Source organism: Gymnodraco acuticeps, unplaced genomic scaffold, assembly GCF_902827175.1.
Source record: "Gymnodraco acuticeps unplaced genomic scaffold, fGymAcu1.1, whole genome shotgun sequence".
Classification (NCBI taxonomy): domain Eukaryota; kingdom Metazoa; phylum Chordata; class Actinopteri; order Perciformes; family Bathydraconidae; genus Gymnodraco; species Gymnodraco acuticeps.
In genome coordinates, this window is record NW_022991960.1 from 145,302 (window position 1) to 161,925 (window position 16,624).

At 40.1% G+C, this 16,624-nt stretch overlaps 1 protein-coding gene across 1 annotated transcript in view; it reads left to right on the top strand.

Annotated features, from left to right (window-relative positions):
* Window positions 1-5,510: 5,510 nt before the first annotated feature.
* nedd9 (neural precursor cell expressed, developmentally down-regulated 9) overlaps window positions 5,511-16,624 on the top strand; it is a 29,641-nt gene continuing 18,527 nt past the window's right edge. The window contains exon 1 of the mRNA XM_034200745.1: window positions 5,511-5,723. Coding sequence (XP_034056636.1) covers window positions 5,712-5,723 — 12 coding nt within the window. The 5' untranslated portion in view covers window positions 5,511-5,711. The remainder of the gene's footprint in view (window positions 5,724-16,624) is intronic.

Sequence of the window (16,624 nt, forward strand, 5' to 3'; positions counted from 1 at the left end):
TGATGAACAGTTGGCTGTGCAGCAGAATACAAGAGCAATCCAGAAGCAAATTACTCACAGGGGAAGGTGTGCCCGGGCAATGTACGGAGAATGAACAAGTGAGAGGGATAGAAAAACAGTGCACATTGAACTCTGGATTTTAAAAGATTGCCTTGGTGCCCAGTTAAGAGTAATTCACGTTCACAGCGAGCGTGTACGTGTGCAGCACAATCTGAGTCTGATTCAGACTTTATAGCCTTGTTTTTCAGCGAGCGTGGATAACTTATATCGCTGCCAAGCTGGAGGCCAAATAAAGCAAAGCCTTTAGCCGCGCACAAGGAGCTATTCAGGTCATTGAAATACAACTGTGACAATCAGAGGTAAATGAACCCGTTCATGTTAGTGAGGTTGGCCAAACTGGAGCCTTGGAGTGTGTTGCTAAAGGCTACAGAGCTCATAGTGCTGCGACTGTCTCCTCTGATCTGTGGTGGATTCAGTTAATGACGCAGAGGGAAATCAATCTGCTGTAATGTTTGAGCACAGCGACTGGAGACGTTAAGCAGCGCACATATTGTGAGCAGAGCGAGCAGCTTGGAAATGATCAAATCATTTCAATGTAATCGTTTCAGTCGATCGCCAGTTTCAGTCATCGAGTTCAGTACAAGTATTTCTAAACAGTATTTCCATAAAATATTTGAATGCAAATGTTGAAGTATCATGTAAGAAAAGCAGCATTACAATTGCATAATTCAATACAATTTCTCAACTTTCCCAAAAACGTATTGACACTTGAAGAGTTTTTGACTGCTGGACATTATCTTGCATATGACTGAAATTAAGGATCTCTGTCAATTTTTGTGACAACTTGTTTTGTTCCCAGTTTGCCGACTTGAATTCATTAATACCATTTGCAAGACAGGAGCCAAACAAACATTTAAGACTAAATTCAAATGTTATCGACTAAACAAATAAGATACAATGTGTTAATCAGTAAACTTTAGAAGGCATTTTTGAATAATTTATATTTGCCGGGTGTATACTGAGTATTTTGATCCTCAAAAGTTAGTCTGAATATGAGATTATTAAATCCCTTTTAGTTATCTTTGCCGCCATCTTGATTGTAAGCCTGCAGTTTCGTCATAAGTAGCCTACTCTGTTTTTATGAGAGGAGGAAAAGTAAACAATACGAGGAAGGATCAGACTACTCCCAGAATGTGTCTACTCCAAATGTCGACGGTACAGGTTAAGATTTACTGTTTTCTAGTTTTCCCAGTATAGGGTTATTCACCCAAAATATATTTAAAAAACAGCATTGAGAAAAATGGCTATGTCTATGCGAACATGTAGAGCTTACACAGGAAGTTGTGTGCGTGTAAGGTGTGGAGTTCATGTAAAATGTGTTGTATTATGTTAACATAGTACTAAGTAAAACCACAACCTTCCCTAATGTTGAACTTGGCAAAGTTGAACAAAAAAACAGATTTCATTTACTTTGTTTTCATTATTGTTTCATGTTAGTGTTCATTTTAAAACATCCAGTTGTTGTGTCTACTCTCTTACATTGTTGGTTAAGAAATGTTGAAATATATCAAAATGATATACTTGAGATACTTGTGTGGTGAAGTTAAACAATTATAGCAATCTAAGTGTCTTTGGACAAAATTAAGAAAATCTTTAAAGAATAAATGACAATTTGTAAAACAATAAGTCACCCTCTGTTACCTTGAATTTGCAAAAAACAACTAGCTTTTTCTCATACACATGTATTTTGCTAAAATGTTTTTAGAACTATTCTGAATAAACAGTCTATAAGTGGTAGTGACAGAATAATAAGGTTTTAGCAAAAAAGCATGTATTTTTGGTTTACTGTGGCGGTATGAGAGAAAAACACAAATTCCCGTTGAGAATTCAAGGTCACACGGGTAGTATATTTGACACTGGATTTGAAATTTTGTGGGGGTACTTTTCCTCAAAGCCATAGCAGACCATTTTCAAAGTTTACGGTACAAATAGCAGAAAAACATCATGACCCAAACTGTGTGTCAGACTCGAATGTTCTCACTCTTCTTCTTCTTCTCTTGTGAGTTTTGTGCATTCCTCTCCGTTGCTGCCAGGCCACAAGGCTGCACAAGGTCACGGGGCACAAAGAGGGAGACACAGAGGAAGAGTGGGGGGCCTAGCCTGTCAGAGCGCTGTCTGTGGACTGAGGGTGGTGGTCCCATAAATCTGCCTGAGTTGGTTTGCGAGAGATTGAGGGACGGTGTTTCACAGGCAGCAGTGAGGGGCCACCTCCGCCCGGCCTCACAGAGGGGATGTTGTCAGTCAGACGCCTCCTGCCTCTGTCCATCCACCATACAGCAGCAAGAAGCCCTGCTGGAGGCAACAGAGCCCTGTGATCTCCACTTATGGAAGATGTATGGCTACGGTGCCCTCTGTTAAACCTGGGGTCAGATCTGCGGGGGCGCTTATGTAACCCAAACATCACAGGCACCTGGCGGAGATGAAAGGCAGGAGGCTCATTTTTCACTCGCACTATTACCGGTCATTTCCGTGCTGAAATGCGCCATAATAGCACTGAAAGACCTCCGGGGGCCTTTCTGCTCGTGTAATACAGTAGGTGTGAGACCACAAATACTGCAGTCGTCATGGTGACCGGGCTCGACGCTCGGATGCCAATACAAATCTCCCTCGGGCAACTGAGAATCAAAAGAAGGATTTTGGGGCTGTAACTCAAGAGGCTCTCTACAGTAAATCACTAATTTCTACCAGCAACAAGCTGATAAAGCTCGAGTTGAAACCAGCGGAAATGACACAGATGGAAATCAAATGGACTCATTCAACCTCAGCCAAATGTGTTGAAAAATGGGATAAACAACCTTTTTTTTGGCTTATTATTTCAGGCTGTTTTTTTTACACAGCGCTGATACAAACAGATGGGTAATTGAGTTGTGTTTGTCATAGGAAACAGGTGCTCACATGCACATAATCACATGGCATACACAGAAAAGAATAGCCCCCCAGTACCCACTTGTGGCTCAGAGAAAGGGCACCAGCTGGGCCTGGTGTATGTTACACACACACACACACACACACACACACACACACACACACACACACACACACACACACACACACACACACACACACACACACACTTTGAGTGCCTTTACAAGAGGCATTCATCTGAGGATATGACTGTACAGAGGGGGACAATGAGATCCGATAGGGTCCCTGTGATTGTGATAAATGAGCTTACACACATTAGAGCATTCGGAAACACATGAGAGGCAAAGCTAATTACAGGAGATTTACCCATTTAGAGAAAACAGTCTATAATGAACAGACATCTTGCAGGCCACATCAGGCCTGCAAGATGTTAGGAATAACTTCTGTTGCTTTGTTTTTCACTGTTACATGACATGCAGATCTTGAGAACAATAATGCATACTTTGCAGAGATGGGCTGTGAGGATGTGTTAGCAGGGTGATGCAGAGAGAAGAAGGATTTCCTGCTAGTTCAGAGATCAGCTTGGGTGTTTCCTTGTCACCTCCATTAGACACTGAGCTGATATCTACGCTGTCGTCTTCACTCAAGTCAGGGTGAGCACTAAAGATAACCTTTAAAGTACCGTAAAATAATTTGTAAATGTATGTCAAACAACCTGTACATGTTCCCAAGAAAGAATAAGTTAAGTATTATGTCAGGAAAGTCTTTGTATTTTGTATAGAAAGATAGAGATTCTTCAGATGTGTTATCTTCCTTAATTAATTAAATCAAGAGGGTGACAGTTCCAGGTAATATGTGGTCGTTGAAAAAGTCAGTCAATTTGTTAACAGCGATTGTCATTTTTAAATAGTTGGAAACCCCTTTATGGTCAGTTTCAACCAGTGTTAGAAAAAGTAATCAGATATTTAAGTTGGAATAATACTCTGTTAAAATACTAATTTAAGTTGGAATAATGCTCTGTTAAAATACTAACACAACTAAGTGTCTACTTAATGTATTACTACTAATAAGTTCTGCATCAACACTAAAAGTAGCTCTACATACAATAAATATAAGCACAAACAAAGTAAAATAACTCAGTTTTGCAGAATAGTCCTACGAGGTGGAGCAGTAAGGTGCATCAATGATAGTATTTCTAAAAAAACAAATCTCTTAATCTAGTATTCCAAAAAAAGGTGAATTGACCAAGAGAACATACAAAAACGATTATTTTGTGCAGCCAGTGTTTTCAATCATGTAAACTGAAGCTGATGTTGAAGTGTTCACTACAGCTCGGAGAGAAAACAGATTTGTTTATGCATTTATTTATTCATTGAAGAGCAGGATGATGCACAGGCAGCGCTGTGTGGTGTTGTAATTTTCTTCTGAATCAACGGACACATTACTATGCAGAAGAAGATGCGACATAATCGCACTTCCTCCCAACTCAGTGTTACACTGTTCTCAGAAAAACAGCCAACACTGCAACAGGGCAAGAACTTCCTCTTAATCTGTTAAATTGTGTACTGTAGACAAATAAATATTAATTAGGCTTTATTTTTGTAATTTAAACAATATAGCCTACATTAATTTTAATATTCATATTTATTTTGATATACATAACAAGTATAACTCAAGTAACTAAAATTACAACAGGAGGGGGTACACAAAATATTTAAATATGAGTCATATTGAAGTTTGGTCAGTATAGTCATGCAATCAAATTAGATAAAAACTTGACTATTAGCTATTGCTAGCTAGCGAAGCGATACAAGGTGTAGTGTTTGATTATCAGTAACAACATGTTTTTTTTACAGTTATTTAAATGAACTTTGAAAAATCTAAAAAGCCCCACAATACCCGAGGGGCAGAATAAAAATGATTACATTCATGATACTAAAACATATTGCCAGATTGTCTCATTTTACGTCAAAATGTGTTTTTCTACTATGAGTAATTTCTCGTCTCAGATTTAAACACAGAGACATGATACACTTATTTTTGCCATTTAATGGGACTAATACTTTCTGAGGATATAAATAATGATGATTGATTTTGACTTAAGTTGATAAATCGGCTAAATCATAGAAGAAATCATGGAAAAAAGGTTTCTGACAATATTGCAGAACTTCAATAAGAATCATCCCAATTTAGATTTAAACATTATACGTGTAACCAATTGTTTTCTGTACTTCCATTGCTACAATGGAAACAGAAAGTGCTTAAAGCTAATTTGGCATACAGTGTGGGGTCAAATAGAAGGTTAAGAAAAAAGAAACGTAAGAAGGAAAAGCGAAGTATATTAACATTTACATTTTGTTTTGCACTTTTTCAATACTTGACATTACTGAACACCTTTTGAAACATGTGTTCTATCTTTATAATTATATATCTGTTATTATTATTGTAATAACGAGGTCAGGTTTGTAACAGAGCAGTTCCGCAGTTCGCGCGGGGGGGGGGGGAGGCGGGACTAGAATGTTTCCACCGACCAATCAGCGGCGTTCTACTCAAATGAGCCTCTCGCAGCGTCAATGTGATGAAGAGTAGTCTGGCTCTGGAAGAGCAGAAAGAAGCGGTGCAGGATCCACAGAGAGAGTGTTTCTACGTCTCTGAAGCTCTGGATGGCTGGTTAACCACACAGAAAACTCTTCAGGCCCTGCACTCACTCATGTGCGCTCTTTGAATGCGATAAAGCGGATATTTAACTCGCTTTTTACTGGAATCACAGAAGAGACCTCTGCAAAATGAAATACAAAGTAAGTAATGCGACTTGGATTGGAACAGCACTTTCTCGTTTGTCATTATGTATGTTAAAGAAATACTTATTTGCTACGCTGGTTTTGTCAGAAGAGTCGACGTGGATGATTGTACAACTTTTCCACTGTTGGCATTAACGCGGTAATTATAAGTTGTTTAAATGAGTGCATCCGGGTTTGTTTGAAAGAAATCATCAGGTTATAAAAGTGAAACTGCTGAGAAGATGCTGTCACTTTTGGTAGAAGTGTCTGGTCTATGTGTGAAAGTGTGTGTGGTGTGTGTGTGTGTGTGTGTGTGGATGTCTCATTTGAGTCTACAGCATTCAGTTGTTTTATCTATGCCTTCGGGCTACATTTATTGCGATCACAGGGGCGTAAATAGAGGAAAAGCGTACCCTCCTCCCCCCTTCAAAAATGGATCTGAAATATGTTGTCATGTTGTGTTTATAATTTCAACTATTATTCCCCTACTAGTGTCCTAAATATAGTGACTTTTGAAAGTCAGATTGCCAACAAAAGTACGTTATTCCACTTTGCATTCAATGTGCTATTTGATCACCACCTTTTTGTTGGTGTTGCACTTTGTTTGGTTATCGTTTTATTTAGCTGGGCAATATGGATATCATCCTCAAAAAATGATGTCTTAATTTATTTGTAACTCAATTTAAAACTGTTTTACTTGGGTTTCACCTACAACAGTCTTTCATGATCTATAACTATACCATAAACTCAAACATAATTTTATATCTGTACATCCAAAGATATATGAGATCATCAAAACTACAGGAACCAAGAACTGTTTGGCTTTCTTGTTTAAATATCTTGAAGTATGAATGGATTGTCATTGCCAGATAACCATTTAGTCAGTAGATTTATTTGTTGAAATTGGCCAAACTGTTAACTCGTCAAATATTCCTTTGAGAAAATCTTTGGGTTCCTGTAACCTAATAGTGGAGGTGTTTCAGGGAAAGCTGCCACACTGGCACAACACATATTTTCAGTTGACTAATTAATACCATTAACTGTATTTTCCGCTTCTTGCTGAGATTGTTTGGCGCTTTCACTATAAAATGAATTGTGTCTGCATGAAAGGTCCTCAATGCTCTCATATTACTCTTCCCTTTAGCCAATCAGAGTCTTTGTTATGTCTGTCAATATTATTCTTTTAGGATTTTACTTTGTGATGGACAGCTCGACTTCAGGCCCATCTAAATTACATTATGAACTGTTGCTGGATGTTAACATGTCATGGTCTTACTGGAGCTCTGCTGTGTGAATGCCTTTGAGCTTTTAACACTGTTTTAAAGCAATGGGTATTTAGCAAGAACCTTGGTTACTGAACTGTTGCATTTAAATGTCATCCCCTCTTTCAGTGAGAATTCTGCCTCACCATATTAGGGAAGTAAAAACTGTGCAAAGTGTTTGGATGATTCAGAGGTTTTGGAGGGCAGTGGCTGTTTTGTGAAGTGTGAAGTAGTTGTGTTGGCTCAGGCTATTGACTTGACACAGTTTTGGATCCATTTTCCCCAGCGTCTACTGGGCTGTGTCAATGTTTAGCAGGGTGGGGTTGTGATTGGAGGGTGATGCAGGCTGTGTGTCTGCGTCATGGTCCAGACTGAGTCATTGTCCAGTTAGTTACATAGCTCACATACCCGGAGAGAGCCGGAGCAATCAAGGGTGTTGATGATGGGTTTTCAGATCGAGGCCCGCCTCAGAAAACTCCTCCTGGAGATCAGTGGAAGATAATGTTATTGCGATCAACAACAGTGTTTCCAAGCAAAAGGGGATCTCTGACGTAAAACGGTGATTCTTTGTTTGACTGAGGCGAGATAAGGAGAGTACAGAAATCAAGCAGAGTGCTATTTGCTTATGATAAACATATCTGGATTATGCAACACTGCTAGATGAAAAGTAGTGTGGCAGGTAGGCAGACATAAGAAAGGTTGGAAAATCAGATTACACATTTTGCGTCACTGTGTCCATCTTTAAATCTGTTAAATAGTGCCAAAGTTAACTATGTCCCCTATCAAATCTCTGCTCTTGATCTCAGCCGCGATGAATTATTCACAGCTATATTAAGCGCTATTTTCCTCGCAGAGCGGTATTCAACACCAGCCTAACGAGCGTCTGGCGCCCCGTCTCATGGCCTGAGGTGAGGTGCCACAGCCTTCACCCCCCTCCCCTCCTGGTTTCCCATTTGTGCTCAGGTGTGAAGGGAAGGCTTGTCTTCCATAGGTCATTTTATGCGTATAATCCCCCTGATGGGTCCGCAAACAGAGAGATTTCTAACAGCGTCAGTGAGGCCCACAGGTTTCAAATTCAGGAGGAGTACCAACACTTTGGGAATTGCACTTTCACTTTCTGGTTGGAGAGTTAGATGAGATAGTCAACACCACACTCATGTCTGTATAGTTAGTATAAAGCCAGAGCTAGTTAGCTTAGCTTAGCATAAAGGCTGATTCCTTGTGTACACAAATGGTAAGGTTTGGACTTTAGGCAGGCAGGAACTGCTGTTTAGATTTCATCAAAATTGTAATATGGACTAGTCCTTTTAATAAGAATGCACAATATTTGTTAATATGTGTCAAAATATAATTCAGAATGAAAGCATTGGAGTGCTATAGATATCCCAGCCTGCAAGTTGCCACACACTTAATTCCCTCCAATACAATGAATCATATTGTTATTCCAATGTCAGTGAAATGTATGGCAACTATATATTTTGTTCTTGTTGTTAACCACTACTATCCAATAATATAAGAGTACAGCCAGGTAACCTACCATTTAAAGTGTAACTTCCATTGAAAAACAACATATTTTTCTTTAACTATTTTAGTTTCATACAGATTAACCACAATTGGAAATGTTAATTATTGAGCTTGTGCGGTTGAAGCCTAACCTTTGGTCACAGGCAGTCTTTATGCTAAGCTAACTCTCTATCTCTAGCTTTGTTGACTTTTCAGACACGTCAGTGATATAACTGTAATTGTCTAACGGCCCGTCCACACAGCAGCTTTGAACAAATCTTGACAATCTTGGAGCTGGGCGTGTCTGACAGCTTGGGGATTTTTTGCGAGCAACACGACCAACAACCAATCACATGAATCTCCCGCCCCCGACATACAAAGCAAAAAAACCCGGGGATTTTATGCGAGCAATATATATATATATAAACTCCCCAAACAGGCGAAAACCTACCAGTTTCACCCACTGTCTCTGGCACCTCCCTCCATGCCTGGTTCCTCCGGTTTGTATCCCGGTAAATAGTCTGGTCGTAAAGAACCGGGTGATTTGCTACCGTAATTTCTCGTTTGGAATATGAGGAAATGAACTGTGGTCTGGCTCTCCCTGCTTACACGCGGTTTGATTGGCTAGAGCTTCTACTGTTAGATTTGCATAAACGGATCTGATTGGCTGTCGCTTCCAGCTCAGCCTCAAAAGTTGAACATTGTTCAACTTTGGAATCCTGAACATCCTGGAAATCCTGGAAATCTTCGCCTCGCCCCCCCACAATGCAGTTCGGCGACAAGCGAGGGAAAGTGACGTCATCCCCATTCAAAGTCAATGGGCGGAGACGCGCTGGAAGCCGCGGACAAATCGCCAAAAGCTGCTGTGTGTACGGGCCGTAACTCTCCGCCAGAATAAGTGTATTTCCCAAAATGTTAAACTATTCCTTTAATGCTTCACTAAACTATTTTCTGGAGTTAGCTTTTAAAAGACCTCCCCCATCTTCTCACCCAAATACCTCCACAACCTTAAACTCATTCCTTGGTAGCTGACGTAACTGTTGCAGAAATAGCTTCACAACCACAGTGAGGAATGATTAGGTGGACCCATACTCTAGCCAATATGTGTGTGTGCTTGTGTGTCTTTGGTGTTTCTTTTTTATGGGTTCAGGCTCCAGGCACTGGTCCAACAGCAAAGAGGTTTTGAGGAGAGCAGAGCAGACATTGTTCTGAGAGGGAGGAGGAGGAGGAGGATTTGTGATGCTGAAAGGGCCTGCAGAAAATAAAAGAAAGAGGAAGTTGTGGGGGGAACGAGAGGGCAAACAGTTGGATGTATTCGGTGGTTGTTGGATGGGGGGGATGGGAGCCTGGAGGTCGAGAAGTGCCCCGTGAGAATGAGAGCATTCCAGGCGATCGTGCGTGGGAAGGTTGTTTCAGAAGATGCACATGATTTGTTTCAAGGTGCCCCTTTACATTGTAAATGAGTCTGGCAGTACCGGGATACACAGTCTACTCTTTGTCTAGAGACATTTGTGTTCTCCTGAAAGGAAACCAGGCAAACAATTCGTTTTGAGAAAACCTGCAAGTTCTATGCTCACGTTCAAGCAGTGAAATAGCTTTTGCACAGACTCTCTATCATAATTTACTCTCACGCTGTTAAAAAAGTCAGGGTATTTTAATGCTGTGACGTCCAGTTTTCTGAACATTTTAATGCAGAATGACTTCAAGTTTGCTCAAGATTTTTTAAGTAAGCGTGAAGAGCTTCTCTCCCAATGAGACTCAAAAGCAGTCGCCCAACCCCCCTAAACCCCCTCCATGCTGCGCCCCTCGCACCGTGAGCCAGTATTAAACATTCAAAAAGACATCTGAAGCAGATAGACTGCATTGTGTGCTCATTCCAGCCAACGAGAGAGAGAGAAACGACCCAATATCAGCAACAATGCAGATAATCATTTCCATGTTTGACCTTTGGGGGAAATCATTCCCGCCAGCCCCTTCCTTCCCCCAGAGGAATGCCAACTATTTTGCAGGGTCATCTCTCAAGATGTAGCGAGCCACTGTTGGCCAGGTTCGACCCTGTGGAGAGTCCGTCCTGTTGGCAGATAAGAGTCAGCGTGACAGTGAGAAAAGTGTTTAATGGCACTGCACTGAATTGGTTCATTCTGTACTTTGAGTACTCAGAGAAGCCACGAGATGGATTTCTTAATGCTGCAGAGTTGTTTTAGCTGGCTGGACATGTACCTTTGATAATAAATCAATAGCTGGTTATTTTTCAAGTAAAGACAGCAGCACTCTCCAGTTCCAGCTCCTAAAATGTGACAATTTCATGTTTTTCTTCGTCATATATGACAACTGAATATCTTTGGCTCTTTGACTGTTTGGTTGGATGAAACCATTTGTTAGACAAAAGAGTTTTAACATATCAACTTGGGTCCTAAGTGCTTCTCATGGGCATTTAAAAAAAAAAAAAATCCAATAGAAAACATAAAAAATACTAAAAAAGAAAGAGTGCCAACCTCTGACAGGGAAATAAAAAAATAAAAAAACTGAAAGCACATCCTCAGTAGATGTGTTGAAAAGCTCTAAATTGTTAAAAATGGTGAAATAATAAACAAAAGATGCTCCTTTTATCTCAGATGCCCTTCATGTTTGAAAGGGGGAAGATGGAAGCTTCAGTTGTTTGTCTTTCTGTGTCTGTGAGATCTTTCCGTGGCGTGAAATCGGGAGGACACTGAAGTGAATCTCCATCTCATTGGCTATTCCTATATGTAAAAACCATTCAATGTGGCCCTGCGGAGATACCATGAAACATATTTCACAACTCGGCTAATGCCCCCTGGAGGGATTAGCTCTCGTCTCCGGGGGTTACCACGATGCACTCATGTACCCTCTTTTGGCATCAATGTCGAGCTTGGAAGCAATCCACGTCTCCGCTCTGCCAACACTCAGCGCCTCTTGGCATGGGCCCCATAAATACCATCCATACTGTTGTTTTTACTTTACGTTTTTGACCCCAAGGAGGTGCGGAAAATGGTCTATTGTAGGTCAGAGGGTGTCGCCAACCGAACAAAGCCCTTAGAGCGTGAAACGATTCATAGCTTTGCTCAACGACAACAACATGCCAACTTGGGTTCTCAAATTGAATGACACTTTCTCTTCCTGCTGCACCATTCACAGAGTCCTGGAACGATTTGGCGGAATATGAGAAGCAACATTGCACAATGTTTGCCAAGCAGACATTACAGTTCACAGAATTCAATACACTTTTTAGAGAGAACATCTCCAGTGTAGCTTTTCATCTAATTATAGGTTAGTGTTCAAGACTAGCGAGGAGGAGTCCAAGATGTGAGGTGATAAGTCGAGGTCAGTGGAAGGAAGCCTGGAAGTGCTGCAGGCTAAGAAGTTACCTTGTAGTTTATGTGACAGTAAACAAATAAAACATCTATGATGAATGGATAGAGTTCGGAAGAGAACTGTCATTTAACCAAGAAGTTACTCAAATCACTTCCTGTGACTAAAGCAAGATGTGGCTGACGGCATACTTTGTGTTGCATCACGAGTTTCCATGCTGTAACTTGCAAAAAAGTTGCCACAGTTTAACAATCAGAATGGTAGAAATATGCAACTAATGGTAATTTTCATTATAAATATGTCCAACCATTATGTTTTCGATAGATACGTCTTTTTATTCTTGGTACTAACATACAATATACTGTATGGCGATAAAGCCAAACAAAGACAAAATGTGCTTATTCTTGTTTCTGGGTAAATGCCATGTCTTTGACACAGTTTTAGCGATGCATATCGACTGACTAAATAAATATGTCAGCTCTCAAACATAGATGTTTTAAGCTTCAGTGGTCACAGCTTGCAGTGTGGTTAGACAAAAAACTGCACATCACATCCCGTCTAAGAGAGACAGTCACCACACTGTTGCTGTTTAGAAGTGTTGGGGTGTGGAGATTTCCTTGCAGTGCTGCAACAGCTTGTGAATCACAAATAGGAGAAGAGGGAAGGTGGTGGGTGTCATATTTACACTGGGGATACAATCGTCTTTTATGCAGGATGAATAGAGCCTGTTCTATCAGCCTGGAGGAGCTTGGTGTGCTGTTTATTGATGTCTGTGGTCCACTGAAAATCATTACACAGTCACAAATCAAGTCACAAAATCATGCTATTCAGATGTTGGGGGAAAAAATAATGAATAAGCCAATGACGTTATTTCTGTCCAATAACAGTGATTTCACAGTGGGAAATTACCCCAGGGGGAACTTCTGCAGTTGCCAGGTAGTACGTGGAAAGATTGTTGAGTCAATATAAGAGTTAACATGCCAGCACAGAGGTTAAAACAGGTAGCTAATGGTAGAAATAACCATATAAAAAGTTTTGAATTGTTGCAATTGGGGATGTTCATTAAAAAACATTTCTTTCTGATAACCAACAGGTACCCCTGTAGTGTCTCTGTCAATAACCTCATTGAAGTGCTGCTTGTTACAGTGTAATTTCAAATTCAACTTCCCTATTCACAGGAAGTTGGGTTTAGGCAACACCACTCTTAATTTGGTTATGTTTAAGAAAAGATTGTAGTTACTGTCACTTATGCAACTGAGAGTCATGGTACTAGTATAATAATAGTGTACTATTGCTGAACTAACCAAACTAAATATGGATGGTTCAATTGTAGAACGAATGTAATAATATAATGAATAGTACTATTTATTTGGAACCTACATTCAGTCAGTACATAAAGTCATAACATGTCATGGCTGTTTGGGTGCCTCGGACCAAAAGGTATTGGAAACCAATCAATGGCTGATGACCATGATGGAAGCCACACAGCTGGAATAAACCATTGATTTTTAGCTCTATCGATGCCACTGTAACTGTGTCATATTGATTTACAGCTGCTTGCATAACATATCAATCAGTCCCTGTGTGGCAGCAGTGCATGTATTGGATCACGTTTCCCCGGCTTAAAATAAAAGCTACAAAAGTTGTGTCATTTTCCACAAGACTTTTTCCGAAATAGCGGAGGTGAAGTTTCACCGAGGCTGCTGTGTAATTATGTTAATGGGGCCCACTGGCTTAGGCTGTAATCAGAGGGTCAACCTTTCTGAAAATGTCCAAATGAAGAAATTACCATGTGGTCTGAGCTCTGAACCGCTTCCCATGAGCCCTTTCTACCCAGAACCCTTCACACGGCCCATTTATTTGAACTGGCGCTCACCCGCACTCTGAGGAACGGCTTGTAAAAGTCATCAGGTCCTCATTACCGTCATTACTATAATTATTTTCTATATTTAACCATGTGAAATGAGGCCAAATGAGTGTGCTGGTTCGCCCTCTTCCGCAAACCAACCCGGGTCTTGTTGCAGTTGGTACAGTCCTAACTTTCACACCAATAGGTTTTCACAGTTGGAGCGTACCACTTTTTTTGGAGCAGGTTGTTGTTATTCTTGGTTGAAAATATCCTTTTCTCTTTGAAAGACGAACAGCTCTCGTTGCTGTGGGGACGCTATGTTACTGCTGGGTGCTGTGGTTGGGTTTTTGGCTGCAGAAGCAGGGCAATTGTTTTGTTGTGCTTGTTTAGCCAAAGCCACCTTGATTATTAGTAAATTGATGTCTACCCCAGAGAGGCAGAGCCAAAACTGACTGAAAGCAAAGGTGGGGCCCTTTCAGTAAGCAGTACAGTTACGTAAGGTTTTATTTTCAGATGGTCAGCGAAGGCTTTTACTCACACAGGACGTTTACACTGTTTGTGCTCAGGCGAGACGCTGGTGGAAAAAAAGTCTTGTTGATGTAAAGGTTTGTGAGTCAGAGTGGAGGGGCTCAGACAGCTGGGTCTTCAGGCTGCAGTGCAGCTCCAGGTGGGAATCTGGACGGCTCAGATTTGCACAATTCCTCGTTTTCTAATGACGAAAACATACAAGGCTGTGAGAACGCCCCTGAAACCAGATGTTGTAGAGGGCGGCATTAGACATGGGAAACCCCCAATAATAAATAAAATACATGTGTACACAAGTTTCATACCTCCTTTTATCTGGAACAGATACGTTCTTCAGTAATCATGCCAATGTTTGTCAAGCTTCATCCTTGACCAAATAGTTACAGGAAAACATTTCATTCACTTTTAAAAGGAATAGCCCAAACATATTTTCTCAGTTTTATATAAATGTAAACTGCATGTTTTGGGGCTTGCACTATAATTCGGAGGAAAAAAGATTCTGAATCAACACTGTGGCCATTTGTTCCATTATTGTTTGACATTTCATAGACCATTACATATTTCAAATAAGGAATTATTAGATCTATTGAAAATGAATGTGTTTGTTATTTTATTCGACCATCAGCTCTAAAATATTTAGACAACTATCAGATATTAGCATATTATCACATTTAAGAAGCTAAAATCAAAGAATATTTAAAGACACTTTTTCAATGATGAATGGATGCTTAGAAATAGTTGCAGATGACTTCTTTGTAAAACTAATAATGGATTCATGTAGCTCTACATTTGAACAAATGGTAGAAGCCATAGATTATGCAAATAACTGATAAATAACCTTAGGAGGTTACATAGAAATACGGTTTAACAAAATCCAGTTAAAAATCTAAAATTAAAATCAGGGTTAACTTTTTCATAAACGTTATATAAGAGGAAATGTAAAAGGATACCAGGTTAGACTGCCTTGTTTCCTTTGACGTGCTTAAGACATAGTGGGCCCAAGAAGGTTTGAAAAATAGCAATGAGCAAAACCATTAAAAGACCTTTCGGCTTATTTTGAGATAAGCTCTTGCCTTCTAACCCACTCTGAACACCCCCTCTAACCTCTGTTATTACATCAATATTTAAATGGCAGGACCAGAAAAGCTTTGTGTTTACATTAGGAAGCAGCAGAACGCCTCGCTGACTTATAACACATAACTTCCTGGAAGCTGGTCGTCAGTGGGTGAAGCAGAAGGGGCCCTCCCCGCCTGCCCACTGACAAATGACAAACACATGTGTTTATAGGAAGATCAATGGCGAGCGGTTCACTGTGTTGTGACTAACCAATGTTTATAGCAGAGATCTGACGCCCGCTTTAATACTCAGTTTCACCTGCTGCGATTACAGTGATGCAGCAGCACAAACAAAAACAGGAGCATCACTTCAAAAAATGATCTGCATGTAGCTGTTAGCCATTACAGCTAACAACAGGTTTGTTCAAAATTATAAGGGGTGATGTTTTCTGTTTCACATATCTTCTCATATGTATGGCTCATGTAGCCTATGACTCAATTGTTATTGGTCGAGGTGCTATTCAAGTGGTCATGATTTTCATTTATATTGTCTGTATGTTTACCTCCAAAAGCTCTGCTCCAATAAACCACAGTGAGTGTGAGGGTTAAGTGTGTGAATATGTTTCTCACTCGCCACACTCACCTCAACACACCATAACGTACGTGTTCAGATTTTTTTGAACACAAATGCAGACTGATGTGTGACTTATTAATGCAATGTACTGCCAGCAAAGACTACAGTTTAAGCGTTCTATCAATGTGAAATTACCTTCATGGTATAAAGGACATCATGGTACAGTTTATATTTAGTTGACTCAATGTATCCAATAAAAAAATAAACGACACTGCAAAACTAAATAATTTTAAAGCTTGAGATATTACAAATATAAGGTCAAACTTTTAGCCACTTTTGTATCTGTACACATTGGTTTGTGATTGTGTGCATGTGGCATTCTCTCAAAGCAGCGTGTGCTACGTGCAGTTCTGTGCTCTGTGAGGTAATTTAATTACTTGTTCTGAACACGTAGCAGTTTACCACAGCATGGAGCTTGGAGGAACGACTTGTGCAAACAGTTCTGACGCGGCATTTCAGCTAAATGATGGAATTCACCAATTATCTTGTCCAGACGTGTCCAGTAGTCTGCCATTCTCCGCAGGGGGGGGAAAGTGATTAAAATATAAGAATCATGATGCCATCATTTCTAATCTTTTACCTGAATATCTTAATTACTTTTTTCGATTAATGGAGCCATTTTACTTTGGATTTATATATTTTTGGGCATATTTCAGCATGACAGCATAGACTTTCTGTCAATCTGTTATTCTGCTATCCTCCCCTGACCTGTCCTTCAGTGCTTGAATTGGATTATTTGGGATTATTTTGATTCCCTTAAC